The sequence below is a fragment of the Dryobates pubescens genome, chromosome 18, assembly GCF_014839835.1.
Source record: "Dryobates pubescens isolate bDryPub1 chromosome 18, bDryPub1.pri, whole genome shotgun sequence".
Taxonomy (NCBI): Eukaryota; Metazoa; Chordata; class Aves; order Piciformes; family Picidae; genus Dryobates; species Dryobates pubescens.
In genome coordinates, this window is record NC_071629.1 from 16,647,314 (window position 1) to 16,674,760 (window position 27,447).

The 27,447-nt window shown below is 60.2% G+C and overlaps 1 protein-coding gene across 1 annotated transcript; it reads right to left on the reverse strand.

Annotated features, from left to right (window-relative positions):
- Positions 1 to 307: 307 nt before the first annotated feature.
- Positions 308 to 26,973, reverse strand: BCORL1 (BCL6 corepressor like 1). Its single transcript, XM_054169452.1, has 14 exons — positions 26,862 to 26,973; positions 19,066 to 19,198; positions 15,634 to 15,724; positions 12,806 to 15,385; positions 11,961 to 12,126; positions 11,484 to 11,564; positions 10,874 to 11,311; positions 8,502 to 8,731; positions 7,787 to 7,993; positions 6,962 to 7,128; positions 6,021 to 6,166; positions 4,973 to 5,050; positions 2,435 to 2,588; positions 308 to 1,758 (listed from the first exon to the last, which is right to left on the reverse strand). The coding sequence occupies exons 2-14, from the start codon at positions 19,149 to 19,151 to the stop codon at positions 1,479 to 1,481; spliced, it is 4,704 nt and encodes a 1,567-aa protein (XP_054025427.1). The 5' UTR covers positions 19,152 to 19,198; positions 26,862 to 26,973; the 3' UTR covers positions 308 to 1,478.
- Positions 26,974 to 27,447: the final 474 nt, after the last annotated feature.

A 27,447-nucleotide genomic window follows, 5' to 3' on the forward strand; every position in this document is an offset into this window, starting at 1 on the left:
ATGGGGGGAGCACAGCTGAGTCCCCCCAACAGCTTTTCAGGCTCCACGATGTCCCCCTGCCCCATGCCTGCTGCTGGGGGCACAGCTGTCCTCAGGCCCAGTCCTGGCACTCTTGTGGGCAGCTCAGGGCAGAGTGAGTTGCCCATGTGCCCCTGTGATGACTCCACGATGTGGATGTCCCCTCTTCCCGTCCCCACTTTGCCAACGCTCAGCCTTGGGGCATGGGACAAGGAAAGCTGCCCACCGGAGCCATCAGCCACGGCAGAAGGAAGAAGAGGCAGAGACAGGGGGCCTGATGCAGGTTTTTTCTGTACATCAGTGTTTTTGACACCACAGCCTGTTGCTGCTTTAGAATCAAACAGAAATCAGAAAGAGCAACCAGAATACACACCCAAAGGCAAAACACCCCTGGGCAGCACCAGGGCACTGCTGGACCCCCCCCCCGCCCCGCCAAGGAGGGGAGACTGGCGGCCGGGAGCCCGAGGGGAAGGGTTAACACCTGCCCTGGCTGGGAAGAAAACACAACACAAAGGAAAAAACGAACCAACGGAAAACGAGAGAAAGATCCCCACCCACGGCTCCCGCTGCGGAGCAGGGGGGGAGCCAGGGAGAGCCAGAGAGAGCCCCACGATTGTCCCCTCCTCAGTCCTGTTAGCACCTGTACAATAAAACTGTACCATGCCCCGCGCCCGGGCGGTGGCACCCTGCCCGCTGCTCCCCCAGGGCACTGCTCCTGGTGAGACCAAGGAGGGTGGGGCCAGGCTGAGTGGCGCCGGGTGAGGAGGGGGCTTCTGCCAGAAGAGAGACCCCGGGGCCAGGGAGTTAGGGGACAAGCTGCTGGGAAGCCTGGGGGTGTGCCTGGGGCCACGAATGAGATGGGGGAAGGGGCCCGGTGAGGGGATGGCACAGAGGGGCTGGCAGCTCCAAAGCCAAGAGACATCACTGTCCCCAGGCTCAGGGCCACGGGGGGGGCCCTCGAGGAGGCCGTGACACCCCCGAAGCCCGGGGCGGCTGCGGCACTGAGCCTCAGGGGTGCCGGAGAGGGGCCGGGGGAAGAAGACCTGGTCCCACCGCCCCGGGGCTCAGCGTCACAGTGATCCAGACTCGGCAGAAACAAAGGAAAGGTTACAAATTAAATACTAATTAAATAAATACTATGGAAGACGTCGGGGGGGCAAACAGAGAGGTGCAGTTTCATGGGGTCAGGCAGGGAGGGGCGGCAGAACCCCCCCAGTCCTCGATTCGGCCATGGAAGGGGCTCCATCGCCCGCCGGAGCTGGATGGGGCCAACCGCTCGGGGCCATGGGAAGTCCTTGGAGACCAGGGTCCTCTCCTCCCCCCACGGCTGGAGGGGTGACCCTGACGAGGGGAGGCTGGGCTGGCCAAAGACCGGGGGCGTCCCTGCTGCTGGCGCTGAGAGGTGGGGGGCTGCTTGGTCCTTATTATTGCCTCGTGATGCGGGGAGCCACCCGTCCCCGTCAGCTGCTCCAGGCCTCATACTCCAGCGCCGAGCCCAGCAGCTGCAGCAGCTCGGGCTCGTAGTGCACCAGCTCCACTGTCTCTGCCGTGCCCGGCGCCGGCGGCTCGGGGCTCTCCGGAACCTCCTCCTGTGCCAGCAGCTGGCTGAGGGCCACCTGGCGCTGGAACTCGGCCCGGGGCAGCGTGGCCACCTCCAGGTGCGGGAAGCGGGCCTGGAAGATGCGCGAGGACAGCTTCAGCCGCTTCAGCACGTCTGAGAAGAGGAACCAGTTGCAGGGTCTGTGGGGATGGCAAGAGGAGGCTGGGTTATAGGGGTGGAGTGGCACAGGCATGCTGCCCACCTCACCACCTGTCCTCGTCAGAGAGCTCCAGGAACTCTCCTCATGGAGTCATGGAATGGTTTGGGTGGGAACAGACCTTAAAGGTCATCCAGTCCAACCTCCCTGCAGCCAGCAGGGACATCTGCAACTAGAGCAGGCTGCTCAGAGCCATAAACAACCTGACCTGCAGTGGTGCCAGGCATGGGGCACCTCCCCCCTCTCTGGGCAACCTGGGCCAGGCTCTCACCACCCTCAGGGTCAAACATTTTTCCCTTCTCTCCTGTCTGAATCTCCCTCCTTGAGTTCAAACCATCACTCCTCGTCCTGTCACTACAGGCTGTGCTCAAAAGTCTGTCCCCACCTTTCTGATCGCCCCCTTTAAGTACTGAAAGGCCACCAGAAGGTCTTCCTGGAGCCTTCTCTTCTTCTCCACATAGTCCTCCTCCACAGGGTCTGTCCAGACCCCACAGACAGGACTGGGGCTCAGAGACACACCTGGCTTTGATCACTGCTTTGCAGGTCAGATCATTGTAAAACACTCAAAGCAAGAACAAGTGTGAAGTTTCCACCTTCTGTGAGCTCCCCTCCACCCCACACTACTGTCACCCAAACACCCTCTGCACCAGGACACTCACCCCCGAGAGACAGACACTTGGAGGTTGTAGCTGGGGAGCAGGGGCTTGTCTGAGAACTCAAACATGAAGTTGTCTGCTTCTTGCTCCTCTTCCTCCTGGTCTGAACTTCCTGGGGGGTTGAGCAGAAGATCGCATCCGATGCTGTCCTTCCCCTCTGCAACAACCAAACAGATGCTGTGGGCATCATTCACAGCTGCACACCAGCCAGTGCTCCTCACTCCCTGGTCACCATCATGAACTCCTGTGTGCTGCCCTCGGTGTCCCAGCAGCTGCCAGAACCAAGTTCTGGGGCTCCTCCTCCTCCTTGGTCTTGGAGAAACCCTGAGTGAGCTCTGGCTGCTCTGCACAGCCAGCCCCCACTTGGTGGCTGGGGTTAGCCAGAAGGAACACCTCGTGTCATCATGGGGCCATCACTTTCACACTGACCCCACCAGAGCAGGTGGTTGTGAAACAGCCATGTCCCCTGCAAGAGAAGCCACTTCCATGGATAAACCACATGTGGACCCTCCAAAGCCTCAGCCCCCTCCCCTTTGCCAAAGCCAGGGAGAACCTGCACCAGAAGCAGGAGGGAGAGGCACCAGATGCTTTGTTCACCCAAACCCTCCAAAGGCAGGCACCATGCTCTGCTTCTCCTGCAGCTCCTGCCCCTGACAGCTGCCAGCAGGTTCTCCAGAGGTGCCTGCCACCAACAGCCTCACACCAGGGCCAGCAAGGCTGTGCCACCATGCTGCACCACACAGCTAGAGGCTCACACCAACAACCAACAGCAGCCTGACTTCCCAGGATCACCCCCATGCATTCCTGGCTCCTTCAGGAGGTATCTGAGCTCCAGCAGGATTCACTTCCAGAGGAGATGGAGAAGAGCAGAGCTGAGAAGCCATTTAAAGACACCATAAATTCAGGGCTCAACCTGAAAAGCATCTGCTGAAAAATGGCTTCCTGCCTGGAGTCTTTTGTTATTGAGGGTCTTGTTTAGTCCTGTTTAGATTCTACAGAGAGATGCCAGCCCCAAGGTGGTGGTGAGGAGATAAACCAAACCCTTCACCCCAAGGTTCAACACCACACATGACAGAAAAGGCTGCAGAAGAGTCTTGTGTGCTGCAGAAGAAAGGTCTCCCCCACCACATTGTGCTCTCCAAAGCAGCACAGTGCCCAGCAGGATGTCCTTTAAGAGAGAAGCCACAGCAGAGGGGAGAGGAGACAGCAGCTCAAACAGGGGCTCAGGACAGAAATTAAATCAGTTCTGCCAAGGAAAAGAAACCCCTGAGAAGCAAAAAAAAACCCAACCACCAGTGCTTGAATCTTCAAAGCCTCCTGTGGAACAGAGCAAAAGTGACACCGGTACAGGCCTGGTGCCACAGCTGGGACGAGCTCAGCTGCCACCACCAAACCCCCTACAAATCTCTTGAGCAGCCCAGGAAAAAAGAATCAACCCCCTTTAAAGTGGCACCACAGGGCCTGTCCTGGAAACCCTCCTGGCTCCCTTCTGTCCCTCAGCCCAGGGCAGGCTGCGACAGGAACAGGGACATCCTGTACCAGCAGAGGGACAGGGGACAATCAAGCACAACAATGCTGGTCCCAGTGTGGAACAAAGCCCTGGAGTGGGCCTTTGGAGCTGCGGGAGCATGGGGACGCTGATGACTTTCCCACACCCCAGCCTCCCTCCTTATCTCCTGGCCCCCAGGGAATTGCAGACCCAAAGTAAGACCTGGGCAAGGTTCCTGCTGCAAAGAGTAGGAACAGATGGAGCAGGGGGCTGGGATTTCTCCTCCACCCTGAGGGACACGCAGTGTTTCGTGCTTCAGCCGGTGGGTCTGGTGGAAACTCTGGAGGACTGAAGCCCTGAAGCAGCAGAGATGTTGCCTCCTGAGCTGCCCATGGCAGCTGGAGCAGCTCAAGTGGCTCCAGCACAGAAGCAGGCACTGCCCTGCCAGGGGATGACCTCAGGTGGCTGCTGAGGGCAACTGAGACAAAAGAGTCCATTTCTAAGCCCTCATCAAACGCCACTGAGAAGAAGCCAGCAGCTTGTCTCAGGCTTCTGAGTTGGGAACCATAACTTTCAGGAAGTGACAGTGAAAGGTCCAGGTGATGCTTTCACTAAGAAATGCCTGGCACTCTAAGAAGACCTCCCCAGACAATGACCTCCCTTCCAAAGAAGAGAGGGACAGGAAGCTCTGGAATTTCCAGACTTCTACACCTCGAAGGAATAAGGAAGTCCTCTGCCTGCCTTGCTGGCTGGTTACTACAAGTGCTTCAAGAACAACATGCTCCAGGACTGACATCCAAAGACCCTCAGAGGCTCAGCAGCACTCAAGAGCCTCATCTTGCACATCACGTCCAGCCTGCTGGGAGGGACCCACAAAGAAAACCAGGACAGAACCACTCTGCAGCTTCCCAAAGGCAAACTCCCTTTCAGGAGCAACTCCCAATCTGGAACTTTATGGTAAGATCTCCAAGACATGAGCCATGGACAGAGTTGGGTGAGTGGTGTCATCAAGCAGTGCTGCTGCCCTCTGCAATGACCTTGCCTGAACTCACCTAGCACGGAGCTGCTGTAGAAGTCCCACGCGGTCCTGGGGTCTCCATCTGAGCGGCCCTGGAGATCTGACAGGTAATCTGCAGAGACAATGGAGAGGGTTAGATCTTATCTGCTGGTCACAGCACCACCCCAGCTGGCACAGACATCCGCTGGTCCTGCCTAAGCCACGTCACCTCTGCTGCTTTCCCTGTGCTGCCATCGGACACAGGGGCCAACACTGAATAACCTGAGCCGGTTCTGAGCAACCTGCTCTAGTGGCAGATGTCCCAGCTGACTGCAGGGGGGAGCATGGACTAGATGACCTTGAAAGGTCCCTAGCTTGCAAGTTAGAGGTCATGGAGGAGTTGAACTTCACGATCTTGGAGGTCTTTTCCAACCTCAATGATTCTGTGAGAGGACAGCATGACCCCAGGCCTGAGGACAGGAAATAGAAGGTGAAAAGGGAGAGCAAGTGACCACACTTAAGTGGGCTGGGAAGAGGTTCTTGGGGCTGTGTTGAGTTCAAAATTGTATCTCCAACACCTGGAGGAACAGCTGAGCCAGGCAGGCAGCTGCCAAACAAGGTTATTTCAACAGGAGACTTTCTGCCTGGTATCTGTCTGGGAACCACCAGACTCCAGCTGTCTCTTCCTTGTTCGTGAGGAGAAGCCATCACACTCATCTTGCCTCCACAGGAACAGCATCAAAAGTGGTTTGTGGCTTCACTCTGGGCCACAGGGACCCCAAATGGTCCTTTTTAACACGGGCAAATGGGCAGAAGCCAGGCAGAGCTGGGTTTGGGTAGAAGGCATCATTACTTAGCAGCAAAAATACATTCACTTGGGTTATGCAGCAGAGGCAGGAAAGGTGGAACAGTGTCTCCAAGCCTCCCGCACAGCACTGCCTAGCTGCGTGACCGCAGCGTTGCCATCTCTGCGTTATTGGAGCTAAAAATGACTCAGCCACCTGCTGCTCAAGCCCTGCCAACCCCCCTGACACCCAGAACTGGTCTGCACGCTGCCTGAGAGGAAGGGTGGGAGCCCTGGCACCATCCAGCTTGGCACCCACCGCAGAGGAAGCGCTTCATCACGTCGCTGGTGGCGAGCTTCACCGCGGTCTGCCCCGAGTAAGTGGCCAGAGTGGGGTCAGCACCATAGGAGAGTAGAAGCCACATGGTTTCCAGGTTGTCATTTGCTACTGCATCATGGACAGGCCTGCAGGGACAGGAGGGTGGGCAGAGAGAGCAGAGCATTAGAGGAGCAAGCTGATACCAGAATAGTATCAGCACTGGTGTGTGGCCAGCAAGGGCAGGGCAGGGATTGTTTGCCTGGACCATGCACTGGTGAGGACCATCTGAAATCCTGGGTTCAGTTTTGGGGCCCTCACTTCACAAAGGACATTGAGGAGCTGGAGTAGGTCCAGAGGAGGGCAGCAAAGCTGGGGAAGGGTCTGGAGAACAGGGCTGGTGAGGAGCAGCTGAGGGAACTGGTGGTGTTCAGCCTGGAGAAAAGGAGGCTGAGGGGAGACCTTCTGGCTCTCTACAACTCCCTGAAGGGAGGGTGGAGCCAGGTGGGGGTTGGTCTCTTCTCCCAAGGAACAAGTGACAGCACAAGAGGAGATGTCCTCAAATTGCCCCAGGGGAGGTTTATGTTGGCCATGAGGAACAATTTCTTGGCCCTTGCAGGTTGTCCAGGCCTGGCCCATGCCTCCAGGGCAGTGATGGAGTCGCCAGGGGTTTCAGAGCCGTGGAGATGCGGTGCCGAGGCACACAGTTTGGCGGCGATTCGGCAGTGCTGGGTTCAGGGTTGGCCTCTCCCAGCCACAACCATTCTGACACTCCGTGCAAAGGAGGAAAGCAGAAGAGTTCTCACAGCCCTCTTTCAGGTGAAGACCAACCCAGTGATGATTGACAGCCCTGACTACAAGACCCTTGCTCCCCGGCTCTCGGTTTCTCAGCGCCCCCCGGCCGCTCCCCTCGCTGCCCGGGGCGGTGCCTGCCGGAGCCTTGCCTGGTGCCGTCCTGGGCGCTGCAGTTGACGTTGGCGCCGTGCTGCAGCAGGATGTGGAGGATGTCGATCCAGCCCCGCGCGCAGGCCTCGTGCAGGGCCGTGTAGCCGGCGTTGTCCCGGTGGTTGACGTCGCTGCTCTTCTTCTGCAGGCAGTACAGCACCACGTCCTGCGGGGAGACGAGCGTGGCCAGCCGGGCACGCACAGAGCGGGTCCAGGGAGGTTCCGCTCCCGCCCTGCTCTGCCCTGCCCGGGTGAGGCCACACCTGGAATGCTGTTGTCTGGTTTTGGGGCTCCCTCAACTCAAGAGAGGCAGGGATCTGCTGGAGAGAGTCCAACAGAGGCTACAGGGATGACTGGGGGACTTGAACATCTCTGCTGTGAAGACTGACTGAGAGACCTGGGGCTGTTCGGTCTTGAGAGGAGAAGGCTAAGAGGGGACCTTATTAATGCCTACAAATATATGAGGGGTAGGTGTATGTATATGAAGGTGCCAGGCTCTTTTCAGTGGTGCCCAGTAACAGGACAAGGAACAACAGGTATAAGCTGGAACACATCAAGTTCCACCTCAAGATGAGGAGGAACATCTTTGTTGTGAGGGTGCTGGAGCTCTGGAGCAGGCTGCCCAGAGAGGCTGTGGAGTCTCCTTCCATGGAGGCTTTCAAGACCCATCTGGATGCGTTCCTGTGCAGCCTGCCCTTAGATGATCCTGCTTTAGCAAGGGGACTGGACTAGATGCTCTCCAGAGGTCCCTCCCAACCCCTGCCATTCTGTGAGAAAGGACAAGGCAACAGAGGAGAGAAGGCAGAGAAGGGTGCCCAGCCCACCTTGTAGCCCAGGCGAGCAGCTCGCTGCAGAAGGGTCTCCCCGGCGTTCTTGTTGACGATCAGCCGCCGAGCTCCGGGAGGAACGCTCTGGGCTGGGGGCACCTCGGGGGAACTCCCCGGGCTGACCCGATGGGACTTGCAAAGTGTCCACAGGTCCTGGGGCTTCTTCGGAGAGCGCACCTTGGGCTGGTTCCAGCAGCCTTTGCCCTGAGAAAGAGAAGAAGGATACAGCTCCTTGGCACACGTGGCTGAGCAAGAGGAGTCCCCTTCTCCCAGCTTCACCTGAAGATGTCCCTGCTGATGGCAGAGGGGGCTGGACTAGATGACCTTTACAGGCCCCTTCCAGCCCAAATCATTCCATGACTATTCAGAGGTTCACAGAATGGTTCGGGTTGGAAGGAACCTTCAGATCATCCAGTACAAACTCCCCTATCAGGGACACCTCCCACTAGCCCAGGTTGCTCAAGGCCTCATCCAACCTAGCCTGGACCACCTCCAGGGAGGAGGCATCCACAACCTCCCTGGGGAACCTGCTCCAGTGCCTAACTTGCAAGAAGGGGACCTGCATTGAGGAGAGAACAAGACGACCCCAGGCCTGAGGACACAAAGCAGAAGCTGAAAAGTGAGAGCAAGTGACCACACTGAGTGTAGCCTCCCCCTCCCTCCTTCTCCCTCTCCTCCCCACGACTGCCCCGCTCCCCAGCCCGAGCCGTACCTTCCCCTCGTCACAGATCCCTGCCAGGTGTTTGGTTTTGCATTTGCGTTTTCCTGATGGTTTCTCCAGCTCTTCTTGTGCAGGAGAGCTGTCAGAGTGCTCCAGGTAGAAGCCATTCCGAAAGTCTGGGCGCCCTTGGGACTTCCTGGGGGATGGGGACAGCCTGCTCCGCAGCCGCAGCTCCGTGCCCTTGCCCTTCCCCGACTCCTTCTGCTTCCGGTACCGAAAGTCTACAGGGGAGACAGGAACGAGCAGCTTTGGTGGGTACAGCCCTGGAGAGCAGCAACCCCATCGCTGCCACCAGGCCAGGCAAGCTGCTCACCTCTGATGGCTGCACGGCCAGAAACCCAGACCCACAGTGGGGTCTCTGCAGGAAGCAGAAGCAGAGTGACTCACAGATTGTTCCTGTCTGGGATGGACTCAGCATGGACACAAGAAACCCAAGGACAAGCAGAGGTCCTGGTCCTGGCCAAGCCTACAAGAGCTGAGGCTTGCACACAACTGGCTTATAAGGAGCAGCTTAGGGACCTGGGGTTGTTCAGCCTGGAGGAAAGGAGACTGAGGGGAAACTTTCTGGCTCTCTACAGCTCCCTGAAAGGAGGTTGGAGCCAGGTTGGGGTTGGGCTTGTCTCACAGGGAACAAGAGACTGCACAGGAGGAAGGGACCCCAAGTTGCCCCAGGGGAGGTTTAGTTTAGACATGAGGAACAATTTCTTGCCCTTGAGGGTTGTCAAGGCCTGACCTAGGCTGCCCAGGGCAGTGCTGGAGTCCCCATCCCTGGAGGGGTTTCAAAGCCGTGGAGATGTGGTGCTGAGGAACAAGGTTTAGTGGTGACCTGGCAGTGCAGGGTTCATGGTTGGACTCCATAATCTGAAAGGCCTCTTGCAACCCAAACCATTCTGTGAGTCCATGATTCTTTGACTCAGGCTTTTCCTCAGGTCTGACAGGGATCCCAGCAGGAGACAACCCAGCCTGTCAGCCCTGTGCTTTGGAAGTCACCTGCTGCACTCCCTGCAAGGCTGAGCAGGACTCACCTGGACACCCCATGGAGAGACAGAAAACACAGGAGCCATCCCTGTCACCAGTCCCTGTCCTGCTGTCTGCAGTCCCAGCCCTGCCCTCTCACATCTCCCCTTGAGTCACCTAGTACCTTGAAGTCTCAGTTCTAGGCACACAAGGAGGAAGGATTGAGGGTCCCTGAGGGAAACCCAGTTTTCCCCACATTATCCCAAGCTGCAGGTTGCTTATCATGCAGAGATAAAGCCTCTGCTTCCCTGAACCAACATCCTAGCCCCAGGACACTGCACCAAGGGGAAAACAAAGTGTGGAAGGAGAAAGCAAAGCCCTGTGAGCAAAGAACTGCTGGGCCCTGTGCACCTCTCTCTGCCAGATAATCAGTGCTGGAGTGACACAGGTGACAAAGGGCCCAGCACAGCCCTGAGGACTGAGGAGGCATCTGCAGAGCCTGAGCCTGGCTCTCTCTGGGGCTTTGGGAACAAAGATGTTGCTTCACTCCTAGGTGAAGTGTGAGGAAATGCCCCAAGGGTTAGTTCAACAGATCAAGAGGACAAACTCCAGGAACAAAATTTTCCTGCTGCCCCTAGGGCCAAGGCAGGTTTTGTGGATCCCCAGGAGCAGCACCTCCAGCTTCCACATGATGGCCAGACTCTAGACTCCCCAAGGCAAGCAGCACACAGAACCTCCAGCTCTTATGTCTTCCATGCAGGATTGCTAAGAAGCCCCCAGGGAGAGACTGATCACAGATTTGGTGTTGCCCATATGGTCTGGGCAGTTACAGGAGAGGTAGAGATAGAGCAGTGAGCAGGACACAGGCAGGAGGAACAACCTTCTCCTAGCAAATAGGAACCACAGAAAGGTGTCCCTCTGTCACTTGCAGACCCTCTGGCTTGGTTAACCCTCTCTCCCCCTGTGCAAGCTGCCTTTAGCAGGTCCAAGCAAAGAAGCCCAACTGAATTGTGACAGCTTCGTGTCCCCCTGCCTCAGCCAGGGGTGCTCAGTGGCACGCCCCAGAGCCTGTGCTCACCCAGAAACATTTCACTGTCCTGCCTCACCCTGTGCTGGTTTTCCCACACCCCCTGCCCCAGACCAAGGGTGAGATCAGTGCTTAATGAGCCCCATCAGCTGCTGCTCCTACTCCACAACCTGCAGAAGATCTTTCTGCACAAAGAGCTGATGGGAGCAGCCCGTGGACATTGAGTCACTGGTAACGATGGAGATTCATCATGAAAGCAGCAAAAACCCGAACAACAAACCCCCAGATCCTGCCCACAACACAAAAAAAGCAACCAGCCTAACCAACCCCAACCTGCTGGGCCCCCAGGCTGGCCCCAGAACCCCTTGCCCCGTGGTACCTGCTTTGGATTTCCTCCTCCTGTGGGGGTAGCCCACTCGCTCCTCCTCCCGCTCAGTCAGGTATTCCCCTGTCTGGTACTTTCGACTTTTCTGTCGTCTCCTCTTCTTCCTCCTGGTGTGGCTGCCATCCTCCTCCTCCTCCTCGGTGGGCTCCCACAGCTGCCTGGGTGATTCCACCCTCCAGGGCAGCTCCCGGGTCCTCCTGGTGTAACAGCTGCTCCTCTCGGACAGGGACCTGTCCCTGGCCCTGCGGCTGTGGCACCGCGACGTCCTGTGGGACTTCCGCAGCTTGCGGCGTTTCAGGGATGTCTCCTCCTCCTCCTCCTCCTCTTCCTCCTCCTCCTCGTCCTCCTGATCCTCCTCCAGCAAGGGTAAAATCTCCTGACCAGTCACATCACACTCTCCTGTCACACCAGCAGAAGAGCCAGCGACGCTTCCTGCAATAAAGCAGGGTTCCAGGCTGACAAAAGCCAAGGGTCTACAAGCAGACCCCCTGCCAGGCAGGACAGGAGTCAGGGACAAGGCCACGTGGAAAGGGAAAGGCTCAGAGCCCACCCAGGGCTGTCCCCTGTCCCCAACCCACCCAATGGGTCCCTGTCACCCACTCACCTGACTGACTACGCGTGCGGCTGCTCAGCACCACTGGGATGAAATCTCTAAAGTTGTTCTTGGGCTTCTTCTCCAGGTAACCTGTGGGGAAAACCGAGCCTGGAGAGTGGCCCCCAGGGATCTGAGCTCTGGGAAGGGCAGCCTGGGATCACGTGGAGTTCTGCTCTGCATCCCACCCCACTGTGGGAAGCCACCATCTGCAGAGGCCATTCAGCCCCAGGGGAGCAGTGGTTTGGCTCCACAAAGGGGCACAGCCTGACTGGGAAGCAGTAATTTACGGAGAGGGTGGTGAGACAGCGGCACAGGCTGCCCAGGGAGGCTGTGAACTCCCCCTCCCTGGAGGTGTTCAAGGCCTTGAGCAACCTGCTCCAGCGGCAGGGGGCTGGAACTAGATGATCTCTGGGGGTCCCTTCCAACCCACCCCATGCTATGATTCCGTGACCCCCCCAGGAACATCCTCTGCCAGCCCCGCAGTACCTTCCTCGTGGCTGTCCCCGCGGTGAGCCGAGGACGGGAGCTCTGCCTTGGCCGGCCTCCTGCGCTTGCGCTTCACCCTGAGGCTGTTGTGGTCCTTGCCCAGCACCAGCCCTGCCCGCCCGTCCCGCCTGGAGAGCTCGTGGGGCTTCTCATGGTGCTTCCGCCACTGCCAACACAGGACACAAAGCCAAGCCTGACCCGGCTGGAGTAGCCAAGAAGAGGGAACAAAGCGCTGTCCCCGGCTCATCACGCTGGTGGCCTCCAGTGGTTTTGACACCCCAGGTCAATTTGGAGGTCACAGCAACGATGGGAAGGCTGCAAGCCCTCAGCTGTGAGTGTAGCTTAGCCTGGAGAAGAGAAGGCTCCAGGAAAACCTTCTGGTGGTCTTTCTGTGCTTAAAGGGGGAGGTCAGAAAGCTGGGGACAGACTTTTGAGCAGGGCCTGTGGTGACAGGACAAAGGGTGATTGTTTGAACTCAAAGAGGGAGATTCAGAATGGAGAGAAGGGAGAAATGTTTGGCACTGAGGGCGGTGAGAGTCTGGCCCAGGTTGCACAGAGAGGTGGGAGATGCCCCATGCCTGGCACCATTGCAGGGCAGGTTGCCTGGGGCTCTGAGCAACCTGCTCTAGATGACTGCAGCAGGGTGGAACTAGGTGACCTTTAAAGGTCCGTCCCCACCCAAAGCGCTCTGTGACTCTATGAGTTTGGCTCTAGACGCCTGCTGACACAGGCACATTAACCCACGGTCAAAGCCCTGCTGTGCCCGGCTGCCCTCCCTCACAAGAGCTCCCTCCTCACCCCCAAACCTTTGCCCCAAGCCAAGGCCCCCAGCCCATCTGACCCACCTTCCTGCTGTGCACACCCCGGCTCCCTGACTTGCTCGGGGACTCCTCGCTGCCCTGGGCTTGGCACTTGAGTCTCTTGTGGCTCTGCCTGGCGTCGCCGTCGTGCTGCCGCTTGGCCTTGCAGCGCACGCTGCCCTCTTGCTTCACCTGCCCTGCTCCTTTCAGCTTGCCCTCGGCCAGGGCCTGGGGAGCAGCCCCGGCTCGCAGGCAGCTCATGGAGCTGAAGGGCACCTCACACTCCGCTCGCTCCTTCTTGACCCTGCAGAGATCCACCTGCCGCACACAGGGCAGGGGGTCCGTGGCTGGTGGCTCCTGGGGACCTTCGCAGTCCGGCTCCTTGTGCTGACCCTCCGGGGCCACCTCCGAACCCCCCTGCAGGCTCTGCTGCCCTCCCGCCGGCAGCTCATGAGACAAGTAGGCTGCCAGAACTTGGTTTTTGGGCTTGGCCTCCAGCTGCTTGAGGCTGCAGCTCCCCTGGGGAGCCTCAGTCTGTCCCTTGCCCTCCTTGCTGGAGTCAGCCCCGGGTTGGTCGCACTCTGGACTCTTCTGGGGGTTGTCCAGCTTCCCCTTCCCCCCTTTCCCATCCAAAGTGCTGGTCTGAAGAGGTGGGCCTCCATCCAACGGGACGGCGCTGGCCAGCTCCTCGTAGAGCTTGGGCAAGGCCCTGCAGCTCTTGCTCTTGGCTGCAGCTTCCCGCTCCCGTTCTGGAGGTGGGAGCCTGGGCAGCCCCTCAGGCAGGCTCTGGGCAGCTGTGCTGGACTCTGTGGGCTGGATGTTGGGGAATGCTGGGAGCTCTCCAGCACCTGCTGGCTTGCAGGAGCTGTTCTGGCTCGGGGGCAGCTGCCCTGCTGTGGAGATGCCAATGGAAAGCAGCGGGGTTTGGTGATAGGGAGACCAGCCCAGAGGCAGCAGCTGAGGACTGGAAGGCTTTCCATTCACGGGGCATCGTGGGTACACACTTCCCTGGCCAGGATTCCAGGTGGAGATGTCCTTGGATGGACACAAAGTAGCTCCAGGAGTAACTCTGCCATGAAGAACTCTCCTGGCAGGATCCTGCTGCCCTTCTGTGCTGGCCTGATTTGCTTTCTTCCCACAGGGAAGCCCGGAGCCGCGTGGCTCTCCCTGGTCAATGATGGAGATGGGCTCTTGCTTGGGGAGGTGGCGTGGGTCCCTGCTGAAGCTGACACCGGGGTCCTTGCTGAGCAGCAGCGAGGCAGGCACCGGGTTGGCAACGCCCACGTAGGTGCCCGGAATGGTGCTGATGAGGGTGGTGTTCTTCACCCAGGAGCCCTGCTCGCCGTTGCGCAGGAACTCGGGGAAGATGACCAAGGGAGAGGTGGTGCCGAGGCAGGAGGTGACGCTGCTGCCCGTGGTCTGGGCTGCGCGCTGGGACTTGGACAGGACCGTGGTGAGAAGAGCTTTGCCGCTGGTGTGCACGGGCGTGAGGATGGGCATCGGGGGCGTCTTGCGCTGGCTGGGTGGAGGCAGCTTCTGACGGTTGGACTTGGAGGAGAGATCCAGGGGCATCTCGCTGCACTCTGGAGAGGAGACCATCTCACGCTCCAGCTGTGGAGGGGACTTCAGAGGAGAGAGCGAAGTGGCAGCCCCTGGGGCGTGGGGCTCGGGAGCTCCCGGGGCTCTGGCCTGTGCCCCGGTACTTGGAGAGGGAGCAGCGGACCCGCACGATGCCACCGCTGGTGGGGGCTGGCTGGAGGAAAGCGAAGGGCCGGCGGTGGAGGGGACAGCAGGGCCCTCGGCGGCAGCCTGGGCACCGCTTGCCCCCGAGGGAGAAGGGCAGCTCAGCTGGTTCACCTCCACAGGCACCACTTTGGCGTCGGAAGCTAAGGGCCTGGTGACGGAGAAGGTGTAGGGGTAGGAGCGCAGCTCTGGGGAGGCGATGATGCCCGGCAGGCAGCGCTCGTGCAGGTAGGAGGGCAGGACAGGGAGGGTGAGGGTGGAGGAGACCCCCAGGGCGGCTGGCAGCGTGGCCACGCTGAGCGGCTGCCCGCAGCTGGGCGGTGGGATGTACACCAGCGGCTGGCTGGGGCTCAGCACCGCTCCGGTCTGGAAGGACAGGGGCAGCTTTTGCATAGCAGGGGCCTGAGAGGAGGGGAAGCACACCCTGTTCAGGGTGAAGGTGGCAGGGGTGGAGGCAGAGGTGCTGCAGCTGGAGACAACCACAGACAAAGTCCCCTCGGCTAGCACGCCCGGCCCTTGTGCCACGGTGCTCAGGGCAGCTTTCTCCGTCCCGGCAGGCTCGCCCTCTGAGGCCACTGGGCAGGCTGGGGGCGCATCACCCTGCTTGTTGCTGGGAGCATCCGTGGCTGGCCAGGCAGCATCGGCGCTGCCGCTCTCCTGCTTGGCAGCTCTGGGGACTGTGGCCTCCTGCCCTCTGCCATCCCCCTGGCCTGCCAGAGGGCCCAGGCCGTCATCTGTCACAGTCTTTCCTGCGCACTCCGGGTTTGGGTTGGGATTGGGTGGCTGCTCTTCCAGTTTGGGCCCAAGCTTCTCCTCCACCTTGCCATCAGCATCCAGCCCCTGGGCACTGCCGCCACCACTGCTGACTGCTGTGAGCTCCACCTGCAATGAAAAGGAAGAAGGTGCTCCTCAGAGCTGTGCCAGCATGCAGGACTTTCTCTTGAGCCCTGCCAGGACACAAAGGTGGCAAAGAGCTCTTGCCAAACTAGAGTGTGGTTTTGCTTTACTGCACCCAGGGGCATGTGTCTCAAGAAGAAGGCCATGGGATTCGCTAGGAAAGATGTTCTTGCTTGGCTTGTTCCATCAGGGAAAGGCTTTCTTGGACCTGGACACGCATGCAAGGAGCTCACCTCGGAAAGACTGCTGCTGACGCAAAACTCTTGAGACCCCAAGTGCTGGGAGCTGCTTGTTTTAGACTCCTCATCAGAAAGGGGGGCTCTCCTGGCAAGGAATAAGACACAGCATTAAGAAACCCCAAGGTACTCTCCTTCCAGCATCCCACCCCTTCCTGTCCTCGAGAGGGGCAGTGGAGCAGCCAGCAGGCTGAGGAACCTGTGTCGGCACCTCATCACCATGTCACAGGCTGGGTACTGACCACTGCAGAATAAGGAGTGAGGAGCACTGCTCTCCACTGCAGTCACCCCATCCAGGAGCTCTGCCCAGGTCACAGCACCTCCTCACTCAGAAAACTCTATGGCTCTTAAAGACCTTCTCCAAGGCCCAGCAGCTCTCTGGACCTTCCTTACCCACCCACATTTTGACCCCCTCAGTGCCATCACGGGTCAGACGTGCCCTCCTTCACCATGCCGTGTCACAGCTTGGCTCCACACTGCTGCTCCTCTCCCCTCTGCTGCCTGTTTGGCCCCACCCCAGGCTGCCAGTCCCATTCTGCCCACCCTCTTCTTCCACAGGCACCTCCTCCAGAGGTGGCCACAAAAATGATCAGAAGGTGAAAGCCCCCAGCTGCAAGGACAGGCTGAGAGAACTGGGGTTGTTCAAGCTGTAGAAGAAAAGGCTCCAGAGAGACCTTTTGGTGATGCTTGAAGGGGCTGATCAGAAATCTAGGGATAGCAGCAAGATGTGTTGAGATTCAGACTGGAAAGAAGGGAGAAATGTTTGACACTGATGGTAGTGAGAACCTGGCCCAGGCTGCCCAGAGAGGTGGGAGATGTCCCATCCCTGGCACCATTGCAGGCCAGGCTGCTTGGGGCTGTGAGCAACCTACTCTAGTTGCAGATGTCCCTGCTGACTGCAGGGGTTTGGACTGGATAAGCTTTCAAAGTCCCTTCCCACCCAAACCAATCTGGCATTCTTGTTCCTCCATCCATGCTCATTCCTCAGTCCTGACTTCCCAGCCCTGCTCTCCCCCAGCCTCAGGTGGAGATGTCCCTTCAACACCAGAGCTCCTCAGGCTCCAGCTGTCCATGCTGGGAGCAGTGGGTGCCTGCAATAGTCTGCACCCTTGTGACTCTTTCTCCTTGGAAGACAAGGAGCAGGAAGCCTGAACTGAGGAACAGGAGTTTGGACTGTGTGGAAATGGGACACAGGGAGATCTGTCCTGATGATCTACGAGAAGATGGGACCAGACAGCACCTGTGCGTCCAGTGCCCTCACCCAGCCCCTCCTGCCCATGGTATTTACCCGGTGGAGGCTCTCTGCTGTTTATGGCTCATCCAGACCAGCTGCTGGTGCCAGCATAGAAAAGCTCGAGTTTAGCTCCAGCTGCTGACACGATTCTTCAGGACCTGCTCCCCACCTCCCGGGCCTCCCCCACAGCCCGACACCCGCCGTGCCAGCCGGACTCCAACTCGAGTTCCGCGTCCGCAGCACCGGGACCTCACCCCGGGCTATCCCACGGCCCAACCCAGCTCACCCCGCTGAGTCCCGGGAGCCACCCAGTCCCTTCCGGAGCCTCCAGCCCTCCGGTTCCCTGGTGGCACTTTGGCAGGACCCCTCCAAACCAGCCCGGGCACAGCAGGACGCGCAGGGCAGGGAGCGGGGGGACAAGAGGCGGCTGCGGAGCGAGCCGCGGCCGCCGGGGCTTGGGGTGCAGCGCCGCGGTCCCCCGGCCGCCGCAGGCACCCGGTGCGCAGCCCTGCGAGGACGGCAGAGCCTTGCGGGGATGAAAGGTGACGAAGGGGAGGAGGGCAGCGCGGGTGGCGGAGCCAGGCAGCCCGGTCCCCGCGGGGCCGTACTGCGGGGCCGGGGCTCCGGTGCACACCGCCGGGCGGCGCCGCGGCGGGACGCCAGGAGGCGCCAAAACGCAGGCGGCTGCCGGCGGCACCGCGGCGAGCGACGGTTGGGATCCGGACAGCGGGGAACGGAACTGCCCGGCCCCGGTCCTGCCACGGCCACAGGCCCGGTTCTGTCCCGGTCCTGCCACGGCCCCGCCCCGGCCTCGGTCCTCGTCCTGCCCCGGTCCTTCCCCGGCCCCGCCCCGACCCCGATCCTTCCCCAGCCCCGCCCCGGCCCAGCCCAGCCCCGGCCATTCCCCGGCCCCACTACCGGACCTGCCTCGTCGCCGCCGCGGCCAAGCCCAGGCCCCGTCAGCTGCCGGGACAACCCCCGGGCCAGCCCCGGCCGCGGCCGTGCGGCCTGTCCGCCTACGAGGCGGGCCCCGGGGACCGGAGGTCCTCCGCAGCCCGTGGCACCCCGCCGGTGACACGCAGCCCGTGCAGGGGACGGGGACAGCCCCGCGCCAGCCGCCCCCCTCGGCCGCAGCCCGCCCGGTTTGCCCGCCTTGCTCAGCCGGCCCAAACTCCGGCGTCTGTTGGGAAGCAGAAGCTGCGAGCGGCTGCGGAGAGGCGGAGGGCAGCGCCATCCCCAGCCCTTATCTGAGGGACACACGGCGGGCGAGAGGCTGCTGAGGGCTGCAGATGAGCTCTGCCCGCCTCTGCCCCGAGCCAGAGCACAGGCGCTTCGCTGTCCCTGCTCTCCTGACGGGTCCTCGGAGCTCTCTACCAACAACAGCCTCCACACCCGCAGCCAGGAATGACAGTCCCTGCTCTTTCCTGTCCCACCACTCTCTTGAGCGGTCCTCAGAGGTCCCACCGGCAGCAGCCTTGACACCCACAGTCAGAAATGACAGATCCAGAGCCCCAGCTCCCTTCTGTCCCGCCGCTCTGCTGACAGGCTCTCAGAGGACTCACACCAACAGCCTCGAGACCCACAGCCAGGAATGATAGCCATACACTGCCCATAAAACTCTTTTGGTTCCAGCTACAACAACACAGCAACCTCAAGGAAGCCACCAACTGATCAGTTTCATAAAGCAGAGCCCAGAGCTGCTGGAATGAAAGGGCCAAGCGAAGCAGGCCAGGGACTCATCCAGATCGATTCTGCCTCCCAGCCACTAATCCTCCCTAAGCTCCTATTTGGTGGCATGTCACAACTCTCCTGTCTAATCATTTGGTCTGCACTAACCCTCCCGGGTCACCCAAAGCTCTCCATAGTGGCTTGGCTCATTCCTTTGCTCCCCTGGCAGTTAAGAGTACAGGTCTGGGGAAGCTCACGGCAGGTGCAGACACCTCAGCCTGTCTCACTCGTGGAGAGAACACAGCTCACATGGTTCCTCTGCACTGATCTCCAGCTTGCTTTGCCTGTGGGACCTCCTCACTGGAGCTTGCAAAGCGAGGAACATCACGGAATGCCACTGTTTGACCACACACCCATCCCCCTGCAGCAGCTCTCGCACCTCAGTCTGACAAGAACAGCTCCTGCCCGTGGCCTCCCCAACCCCGACCTCCCTTGCTCCTGCCCCGCACGCCGCCCACGCACCTCACCTCTCCTCGTTGAGGCCGCACATGCGAATCCGCTCTGTGCTGGTCCAGTTGTGCACCCCGCTGTAGAGAGGTGCTGTAGAGATCATGACAGCTGCTCCTCACCAACCTGCTGGGGCTCGAGGGGCCACTCTGCCTGCAACAGAAAAACAGGGTCAGGAACCCTCCCTGGCACACTTCAGATACTCCTCCCTGCCAGGCCAACGAGGTACTATGCCTGAGATGCCACAGGTCGGGTCTAGAAGAGGGCTAGAGGAAATCAGCGGAGCCCTGGGACAGAAGTCTCTGTCTGCTCATCCTCCCATGACACAACCTTATTGCCAGAAAGCCTCTCTTGGGCTACCCCATGAGTTTCACATGGGTGTCTTCACACACAAGCTTGTCCTTTGAAAGATTCCTCTGCTTTTCTGCCTCCAGAAGAACCTCCAGCACCAGACAGCAAGCCCAAAGCTTCACGCCAGAACCTCCAGCACCAGACAGCAAGCCCAAAGCTTCACGCCAGACCACAGAATCAGAGAATGATGTGGGGTTGGAAGAGATCTCCAGAGATCAGAGTCCGACCCCCTGCCAGAGCAGGTCACACAGGAACGCATCCAGACGGGTCTTGAAAGTCTCCACAGAAGGAGACTCTTTAGACCATCTCCAGATGATGGTCTGTTAAAGTGCTGACATCCTCTAGGCTCCTCGATCAGCACACTGCAGGTTCAGGGGGAAAAGCTTCAAACAAGGAGGCAGCTGGGGGATGCTGGAGGGGAGCAGAGCTTTGCTGACAATGCCATCAAGTGATTACCCCCTCCCTCTGCCAGGAAGGTGCTGGTATGGAGCGGAGTTGCGGGTGGAAAACATGAGGGAATCCAGGGATTCGTGAGCATCCAAGATGCACCGTCGGCTGGGTGGAGCTTTCGAGGGAGAAGGTTGCAGCCAATCGTGCAGCGCTGGCTGTTGGAGCATTAAGGCAGCTTTGCTGCTCCAGCCGTGTCAGGGAAAAAAAGCAAGCAAGGAAGGGAGAGAGGATCTACCCTGCCAACAAGTGGAGTCGAACTAAGCAGGACTGACTGCACGAGGCAGGGAGGTGTCACCGAAAGAGGTTCCTGGCTCAGAGGAACGCCGAGCACCCGGAGGGAAAGCAGGCGCAGAGCCACGGCAGCGGTGCAGCGGGCGAAAGTGGGAAGGAGCTGAGAGCCACACGTGATCCCAAATCTGCCTCGGTTTTCCTCTCCCTGACAAACTCCTGGTGACACAAGCTCTGAGTGGGACAAGAAGCAGCTTGCACGGCCCGTTTGGGCTGCAAGGAGCCGCACCGGGATTTGCTGGCCGGCAGCTCGAGGGGCCAAGGCGTGGTATCGAGCGACTGCTTGCAGAGAGGCTGCTGTTGCATAGCCTCAGCCCAAAGGTGCCAGTGGTGAGACACTGGAACAGGTCATCCAGAGAGGTCGTGGATGCCCCATCCCTGGAGATGTTCAAGGCCACGTTGGATGAGGCCTTGAGCAACCTCATCTAGCAGAAGATGTCCCTGCCCATGGCAGTGGGGGTTGGAAGCAGATCATCTTTAAAGTCCCTTCCAGCCCAAACCATTCTGTGATTCTGTGAATCCCCCAGGCAGAGGAGAAGGGCCAAGCACGTGGGAGAAGCAGGGCAAGGTGGCTTGCTCTCAAAAGAGAAGTGACAGAGCCACTGTACAGACGAGGGCATGAGTGAGCAAACAGAACACGGAAACAGAGGGCAGGGCAAGGGGGGGAAACCTGCTGCAAGGCACAGAAGATGGCAGAAACGTGGCATGGTGCTGGGGGGGAGCCAGGCAGATGCCAAAGCAGAGAGCAGGGTCGGACCCAAAGAGAACGAGAGGTGGCTTGGAGCAGGAAGGGGAGGAGTCTTTCGATGCTTGGAGAGAAATGCAACATAAAGGAAATAGGGGAACAAACAATCTGCGGGGATTTCACCATCTTAGGCCAAACTGAAAGAAGGGGAGGAGAAAGGTTCTGCCCCCGAGCACAGTGGCAGGACAGATGTGTCGGGAAGGAATCACAAGGGCCCTTCTGTGCCCCAGGGGACGGGGGGACACGTAAGGCTGCACGATGTGGCACAGGAGCTGGAGATGAGCTGGAGCCTCAAAGCAGCACAGCCATCATGACCCCAGAATGGGGCTAGCAAGGGACAAGTGATAGCAGGGTGCAGGAGAAGCTGGGAGAAGCAGCACGGTTCAATACCCAGGCAAAAGCTGGTCAAGAGAGGAGGCACAGCAGCCACGAGGAGAGAGCCAGAAGGCCACAGCAACAGACACTGTTTCACCAGTTCTTGGCCTCTCTCCTCCACGGACAACATGGGACACATGCCAAAGACAGGCAGTCCACAGGGAGCGAAGGAGAGGAGAGGAAAAGAAGCACAACCTCAACTTAGAGAAGGGGGGAAAGACAATAGACGTGAGGGACCAGTGGAGGAGCAGCATCCTTAGGAAGAAGTGGCCCAGAAAGCTTATGGAGCTCTGCAAGGATGAGCAGGCTCTTGCTGCAACACGGAGGTAGAGAGCGCACCCGTCGCCCCCCCAGCTCCAAGCCCACCTGCAGCAAGGCTGGCGCGAGGAGGCCGAGCACATCTCCCATCTCCACTGGTGCAGCAGGAAGCCACTTTACAGGGATGTAATTAAACTTGTAGGAGCCCCTTGGAGAACACAACTAGGGCATGGTTTCATGCCTTGCTTCCAGTAGAAGATGTTGAAGCCCTTCTCTCCCCTCACCTCTTCAACTGTGTGGTGTCCGAGTAAACTTCACCAGGGAGCTGATCCCCATCTTTGGGGGGGGGAGGTTGTTTTTTCCTCCTGGCTGGCTGAGTTTTAACCCATCCTGGCTCCTCAAGCAGGTTCACCAAGAGGGAGAGAGGGCACAGCCTGGCACAGAATCGGCTTAATCCACCACGTCTGCCAAAGGAAGTGTGTACGAAACCACAGCCTTCTTTTGATTTAGCTAACTAGGTGCCCAGCCAATTCCAATTAACTCCAAAGGAAAACTCCTTCAGAAGGAAAGGAGAACATCACCACCACAGCCTTCGGCGTGGAGAAGCTCATCGGGTGGTAGTGAAGCTCCTTCACCTCTCAAGCTCCGAGAGCTGCGAATGGGCGAGGTGCCAAACATGTTCACCTCCAGAAGAAAGAGAGATTTGCAAGGAAGCCAATGTGGAGAGTTAAAAGAAAGGGCTCTTTTGTTTTTTCCTCTTGATAAAGGCAAATCCTCCCATCGCCTGCAAAAGGGAGGGATGCTGCTGTGCAAAGCAGGCTCAGGAAAGCCAAGCAGAAGATGTTTTCCCTGCAGTACAAGCAGGCTTTCACTCAGGTAAGCAATGACGTAGCTACACGTGGAAGTTCCCTTGCATTCAGTCAAGAAATTACTGACTCTACCGAAATACAGCTGATGGAAACAAGTTTCATAGAGTCATAGAACATTAAGAGGTTGGAAGGGACCCCCAGAGGTCATTGAGACTGACCCCCCCCCTGCCAAAGCAGCTCCATCCTGAGATGGAGCTCTTCAGGAGTGGATATTCTCTAATAATTCTCTCCAGACAAATCCCTCTGTGCACAGAAACTCCAACAGCGACCATTCCTTCCACGTGGGCCAAGTGGAGGGTGGCAGGAAAGGCTGCTGCTACCTTTACCCACTGCTCCCTCACAGCACAACAGCATCAAGCTCAAGTCATCTCCACACTGACTCCTGTTAAATCCCCTCCTGCTCCCTGGCTTGTGGGGATCTTAACAGGATCCTAACTCAATGGGATCCTAGGTCAACTTGCTCAAGGTGAGGCTTCCTACTTCAGCTGCAGTTTTCCCCTGCAACTCTACTCTTCACACTTCCCATCCCAGCATGGATGCAGCAGAGGGGCACAGGAGCTATAAAGATTTGGAAGCTATCCCATTAAAACCCACTCTCTCTTCCAAGTTAAGAGTCCAGTAAGAGCTCCCTGACCCTACCTAATGCTCAGCTGCCTCTTCTTCTGGCAAAATACATCATGCATCTTTTCTGGGCTGCCACCAAATTTCCAGCCACAGGTAAGGAAAGTGTTTACTAGCAGAGGGTTCAGGACTGTGGGTGTTTGCCCTAAGAGATGTCACGTTTCTGTTGCCACCTGGTCTGCCCTGCTTTGGTCCAGAGCCACAACCTTCTACGGCTGGCCTCCCTCCACGGAACTGCTGGGGAGACCCAGATCCACAGGTACAGAAGGGAGGCTTGAAAGGGGTACAGAAAGAGACCACCTGTGCCAGCCACTTCTTCACAGAGCAAATGCATTCCACATTAGGATCATGCTGCCCTCACCCCCAAGAAGCTTCTCAGGTGTTTTCCTGCCCTGTACACCCCCCAATTACTAAACCAGCTTAGCTCTCAAGATGCTCACCATTCCTCTCCCTCATCCCAGCACCACAGCTACACACCAACAGACCACCACTGCACCAGCACACCCTGCCTGAGCAGACACGAGGTGATGGGTACCAATACACCAGCAGCCACCATCCTGAAACCCCCTGACGAGGGGCTTCCTTCTGCCTGGGCTCCAGGTTCCCACCCCTGACACAGGCAGGAGAACATTGGCCAAAGGCCCAACGAGCAGCATCATGCACCAGCACCAGGGTTCGGATGTGGCAAACAGCAGCCCTGACCAGCTCCAGAGATCCCACTATAGGTCACAAAGCAATGGACTCAGCTGGGCTCCAGAGGGACGCAGCAAAACACTGCCTCCTTCCATTCCCAGCTGCCACCTGGAGTGGGCCCATGGCAGGGAGGAAGGACAGGGAGACTTCCCAGCCTTAGGGCATCGGGAAGGAGACAGCCCAGGGCATCCCTGTGTGGCAGAAGGTACGGAGGAGGTGGCTGCTTGCCTCCGAGGTGCCACATGGCTCCTTGGAACCAGGAGCACTGCAGCAGGCCGGGGCGATGCACTTTGACCCTGGAAACACCCCTGCCACAGACACCCCTGTAACCACCACTGCCAGGGAGCAGCCAGACCTCGAAGGCAGGGTGGGGTTCCTCCTGGATGGCCACGAAATCTTAATCTAGGTGGGGTGCCGGGAAGCCAAGCGGGACTCGGAGCGCATCCCGCACCCCGGTGACATCCACGGCAGTGGTGCGCGTGGCGGCACGCGCCCTGTGGCACCCCAGCAGGGCAGGGCTGGGCCAGGAGGACACAGCTTGCACCGGGAGGAGGGGGCTCCTTTGCCTGTGAGAGTTTGTTCACTTTAATCTTCGTTGCCATTAGTAACACAGGCAAGAAATTATATTTGTTGCTCTCTGTGGCTGTCGGGCATCCATTTGAGGTGCAGAGGTCCAGAGTGGGTGCCAAGGCTGAGTCGCCCGGGGTGCCCGAAGTAGAGGTTTGGCTCCGAGCACTGCTCCACAAAACCCTTTTGAGGCTACAAAAAATATTTTAAAATTTAGGAAAAAAAAAAATGCTCACAAAAAAAAATTAGAAATTGATTTAAAAATTCATCTTAGAATATCACCCTGGCCCTCGGGGAGGACTCGTAGTGGGCATGATGAGCAGGGAGGGGGGAAAATTCGAGTAGAAAACGGGAGGGGGGGGCAAGGAAACAGTTTTATCCTGTGTTACTGCTCAGGCAGAGGTCAGAAACTAGCAGAACTGGCCAGGATCAAGGCAGGCTGGCTGAAAACCCAGCAGGGCCATGCCAGGCCAGCAGCAGAGCCCTACAGAGGGTGATGCCACCCGAGCTCGGTCTGGGTGCCCCGCTGCCGGCACCGCAGCCCCGCCGCTGCCGAGCCGAGCCTGGCTTTGCCTCCGCGCATTTGCTTAAGCTGATTTAAAGCCACAGTAACACCGCAGTGCTCGGTGGGCTGGCAGGGAATCAGGGGAAATCCAGCCCCGTTTCGCGGGGGAATAAAGAAGTTTGGTGCAGAACTGGTACCCATAATTTAATAATCAGATGGAGGGGGCAGGTGCTGGGTGTCCCTGAACTCCTGCTCACCCAGTCAAGCAGGAAATCCCCACGGAAGCCACTGTCACCTATCTGTAAGAGGTGAAAAAGGAGCCACTAAAGGTGGATAAGGTAAAAAAATCTGTATCTGGTAAAGTGCCCATTGCCCACAACCCTGCGACAAGCATATGGCACCCCCTGCCCCAGAGCACCGCTGGCAGGGCACAGTCCAGGACCCCAAGGACAGTTTCGCCCTGAAGGCCAAGCCACGATGGAGCCTGGTCCCTGAAACCCTCCCCAAGCACTTCCCTAGACGCCGGAGACAGCGGCAGGCCCTCGACAGGCACCAGGCAAACGGCAGCTGACCCCGGGATCCGCCAGAACCAGGCGATGCGCAAGTCAGAGCGGGGAGGGCACAGCCAAAACACCCACCCGGGCTGCAGGGGGCACGGAGGACACCGGCTCGGCCCTTGCCATGATCCCCCAACACCGGCAGGGGTGGGAGGGGGAGGAGGGGGCGGGGGGAGGGCAGTGAGCGGTCCTCGGCCAGGAGCAGGAACTCGTATCCCGTTCCTTAGAGCCTGGCAGCCCTTCTCCCGGTGCCGTTCCCAGCTAGCTATGCCCTCGCCGGGATGTAGGCTGCTCGCCGGGAGCCAGCGAGGAACCCTCCGAGCATCGAGGCTGCACCGAAGGAGTTTTGGTTTCCTCCCCGGTGCGGGCAGCAGGATCCGCCTCCTCCTCCGCCTCCCGTCCGGTCCCGCAGCTTCCCGACCACCACCTTGGGCACTACCGGGGTGGGGGGTTCCGGCGGCCCCCACCGACTCCGCCATGGGCTCGGAACGGCCCGGCCCGATCGCGAGGCTGGGACTGCTGGGGGATGGGGGAGTTCCCTCGCCAGAACCCCCTCCCAGCCGCACGTCCAGCTATCCGATCTCCGGCCACCGCGGCCGGGCCGGGCAGGGCAGGGCCGGGCTCCCCCCACCACGCCGGGACACGCCGCTCCGGTGCCTCACCCCGGCGCTCCGTAGCCCTCCCGGGGCCAGGCCCCGCGGTGCCGGTTCCCGCAGCACCACCACCGGTCCCGGTGCCCACCCCCAGCTCAACAGTTGCCCCCGGGGCCGCTCCCCAACGGAGCTGCTGCCGCCGCTCGTCCCATGGCCCCCACGCTGCCACACCGGGACAGCCTCGAACATGGAGGTGGCGACGGCGGCGGCCGCGCTGCCCCCGGGGAGGGCTCTTCCGCCATCGCCCGGCGCTGCTGCTGCTGCTGCTGCCGCTGCCGGTGCGGCCGGGGACGGCCGGCCCCGCAGGGGCAAGGCTCGAGCCACACCGCTAAACTCCGCGAGTCCCGGGGAGTCCCGCTGCTGTCGGCCGCCGCCCCGCCCCGCCTCGCCCCGCCGCCGCGGGACCCCCCGCGCCGCCCCGGGGAGCGGCAGGTGCCACCAGTGCCGGTGCCGGGGCCGCCGCCGCGCCAGGCAGGGCAGCAGGCACGCCGCGCCGTCGCGGGGCAAGGAACGGAGCCCGCCGTCCGCCCGCCCGTTCCGCCGACCCGACGCTGTCAGTGCCCGCCGGCCCCGCCGCTGTCCCGCCGCAGGACGCTGCTCTCCCGACGCCCCCCCCCCCCGCGACGCCATCCCCGGGGGTGTCCCGGGACCGTTTCCATGGAGACCCCGTCCAGGCGGGGGGGTGAGGGGTGGGGGGGTGTCGAGCCACCCGTTCCCCTCCGCCTTCCCCTCTAACCCCCCCGCCCCGCCGGTGAGTGCGGGACCGCGCGGGCCCGAGGTGTCCGGGCAGCGGGGGCCGGGCGTCCGGTTGCGGGTCGGTGGGGCGGAGGACGGGAGGTTGTGTGTGTGTGTGAGGATCACGGGGAGACCCGGCGGACACGCACCTGCTTCCCGAGCCGTACGGGCGGCGGCGGGGGCGGCGGGCCGAGGCGGGCCCCCCTGCCCGGGGTGGCGGGTCGGACCCTGGGCGCTGCGAGCGGCGGTTCGGCGGCGGCGGCGGCGGCGGAGACACTGGCAGCGGCAGCCGGAGTGTGAGGGCGAGAGCGAGCCGCCGCCGCGGCGGCTGACGGGAGCTGTAGTCCGGTAACGACAGACCGGCCGTTCGGCGACCGGCCCCGGGGACTGCGGCTCCCGGCGTGCCGTGCGGGGGCCCTGCCCGCGCGGGGGGGCCGTGCGGAGCCAGCCGAGTCCGGAGAGGGAACGAGCGAACGGGGAGGGAACGGGAGGGAGGGGGCTCCGCGCCCGGCACAGCCCGCGGGAGGGGGCGCGGGGGGGAGGCCGCTCCCGCCTGGGGAGGGGCCGCACGGCTCTGGCGGACGGCACGGCTTGGCTCGGCTCGGCTCGGCTCGGCGTGGAGCGGAGCGGAGCGAAGCGAAGCGGGGGGAGCCCCACGCACATACACACATATACACCGACCCCGCGCCGGGGCACCAGAGCCCGCACCGGGGAGAGGCGCTGGCTCCGCACCGG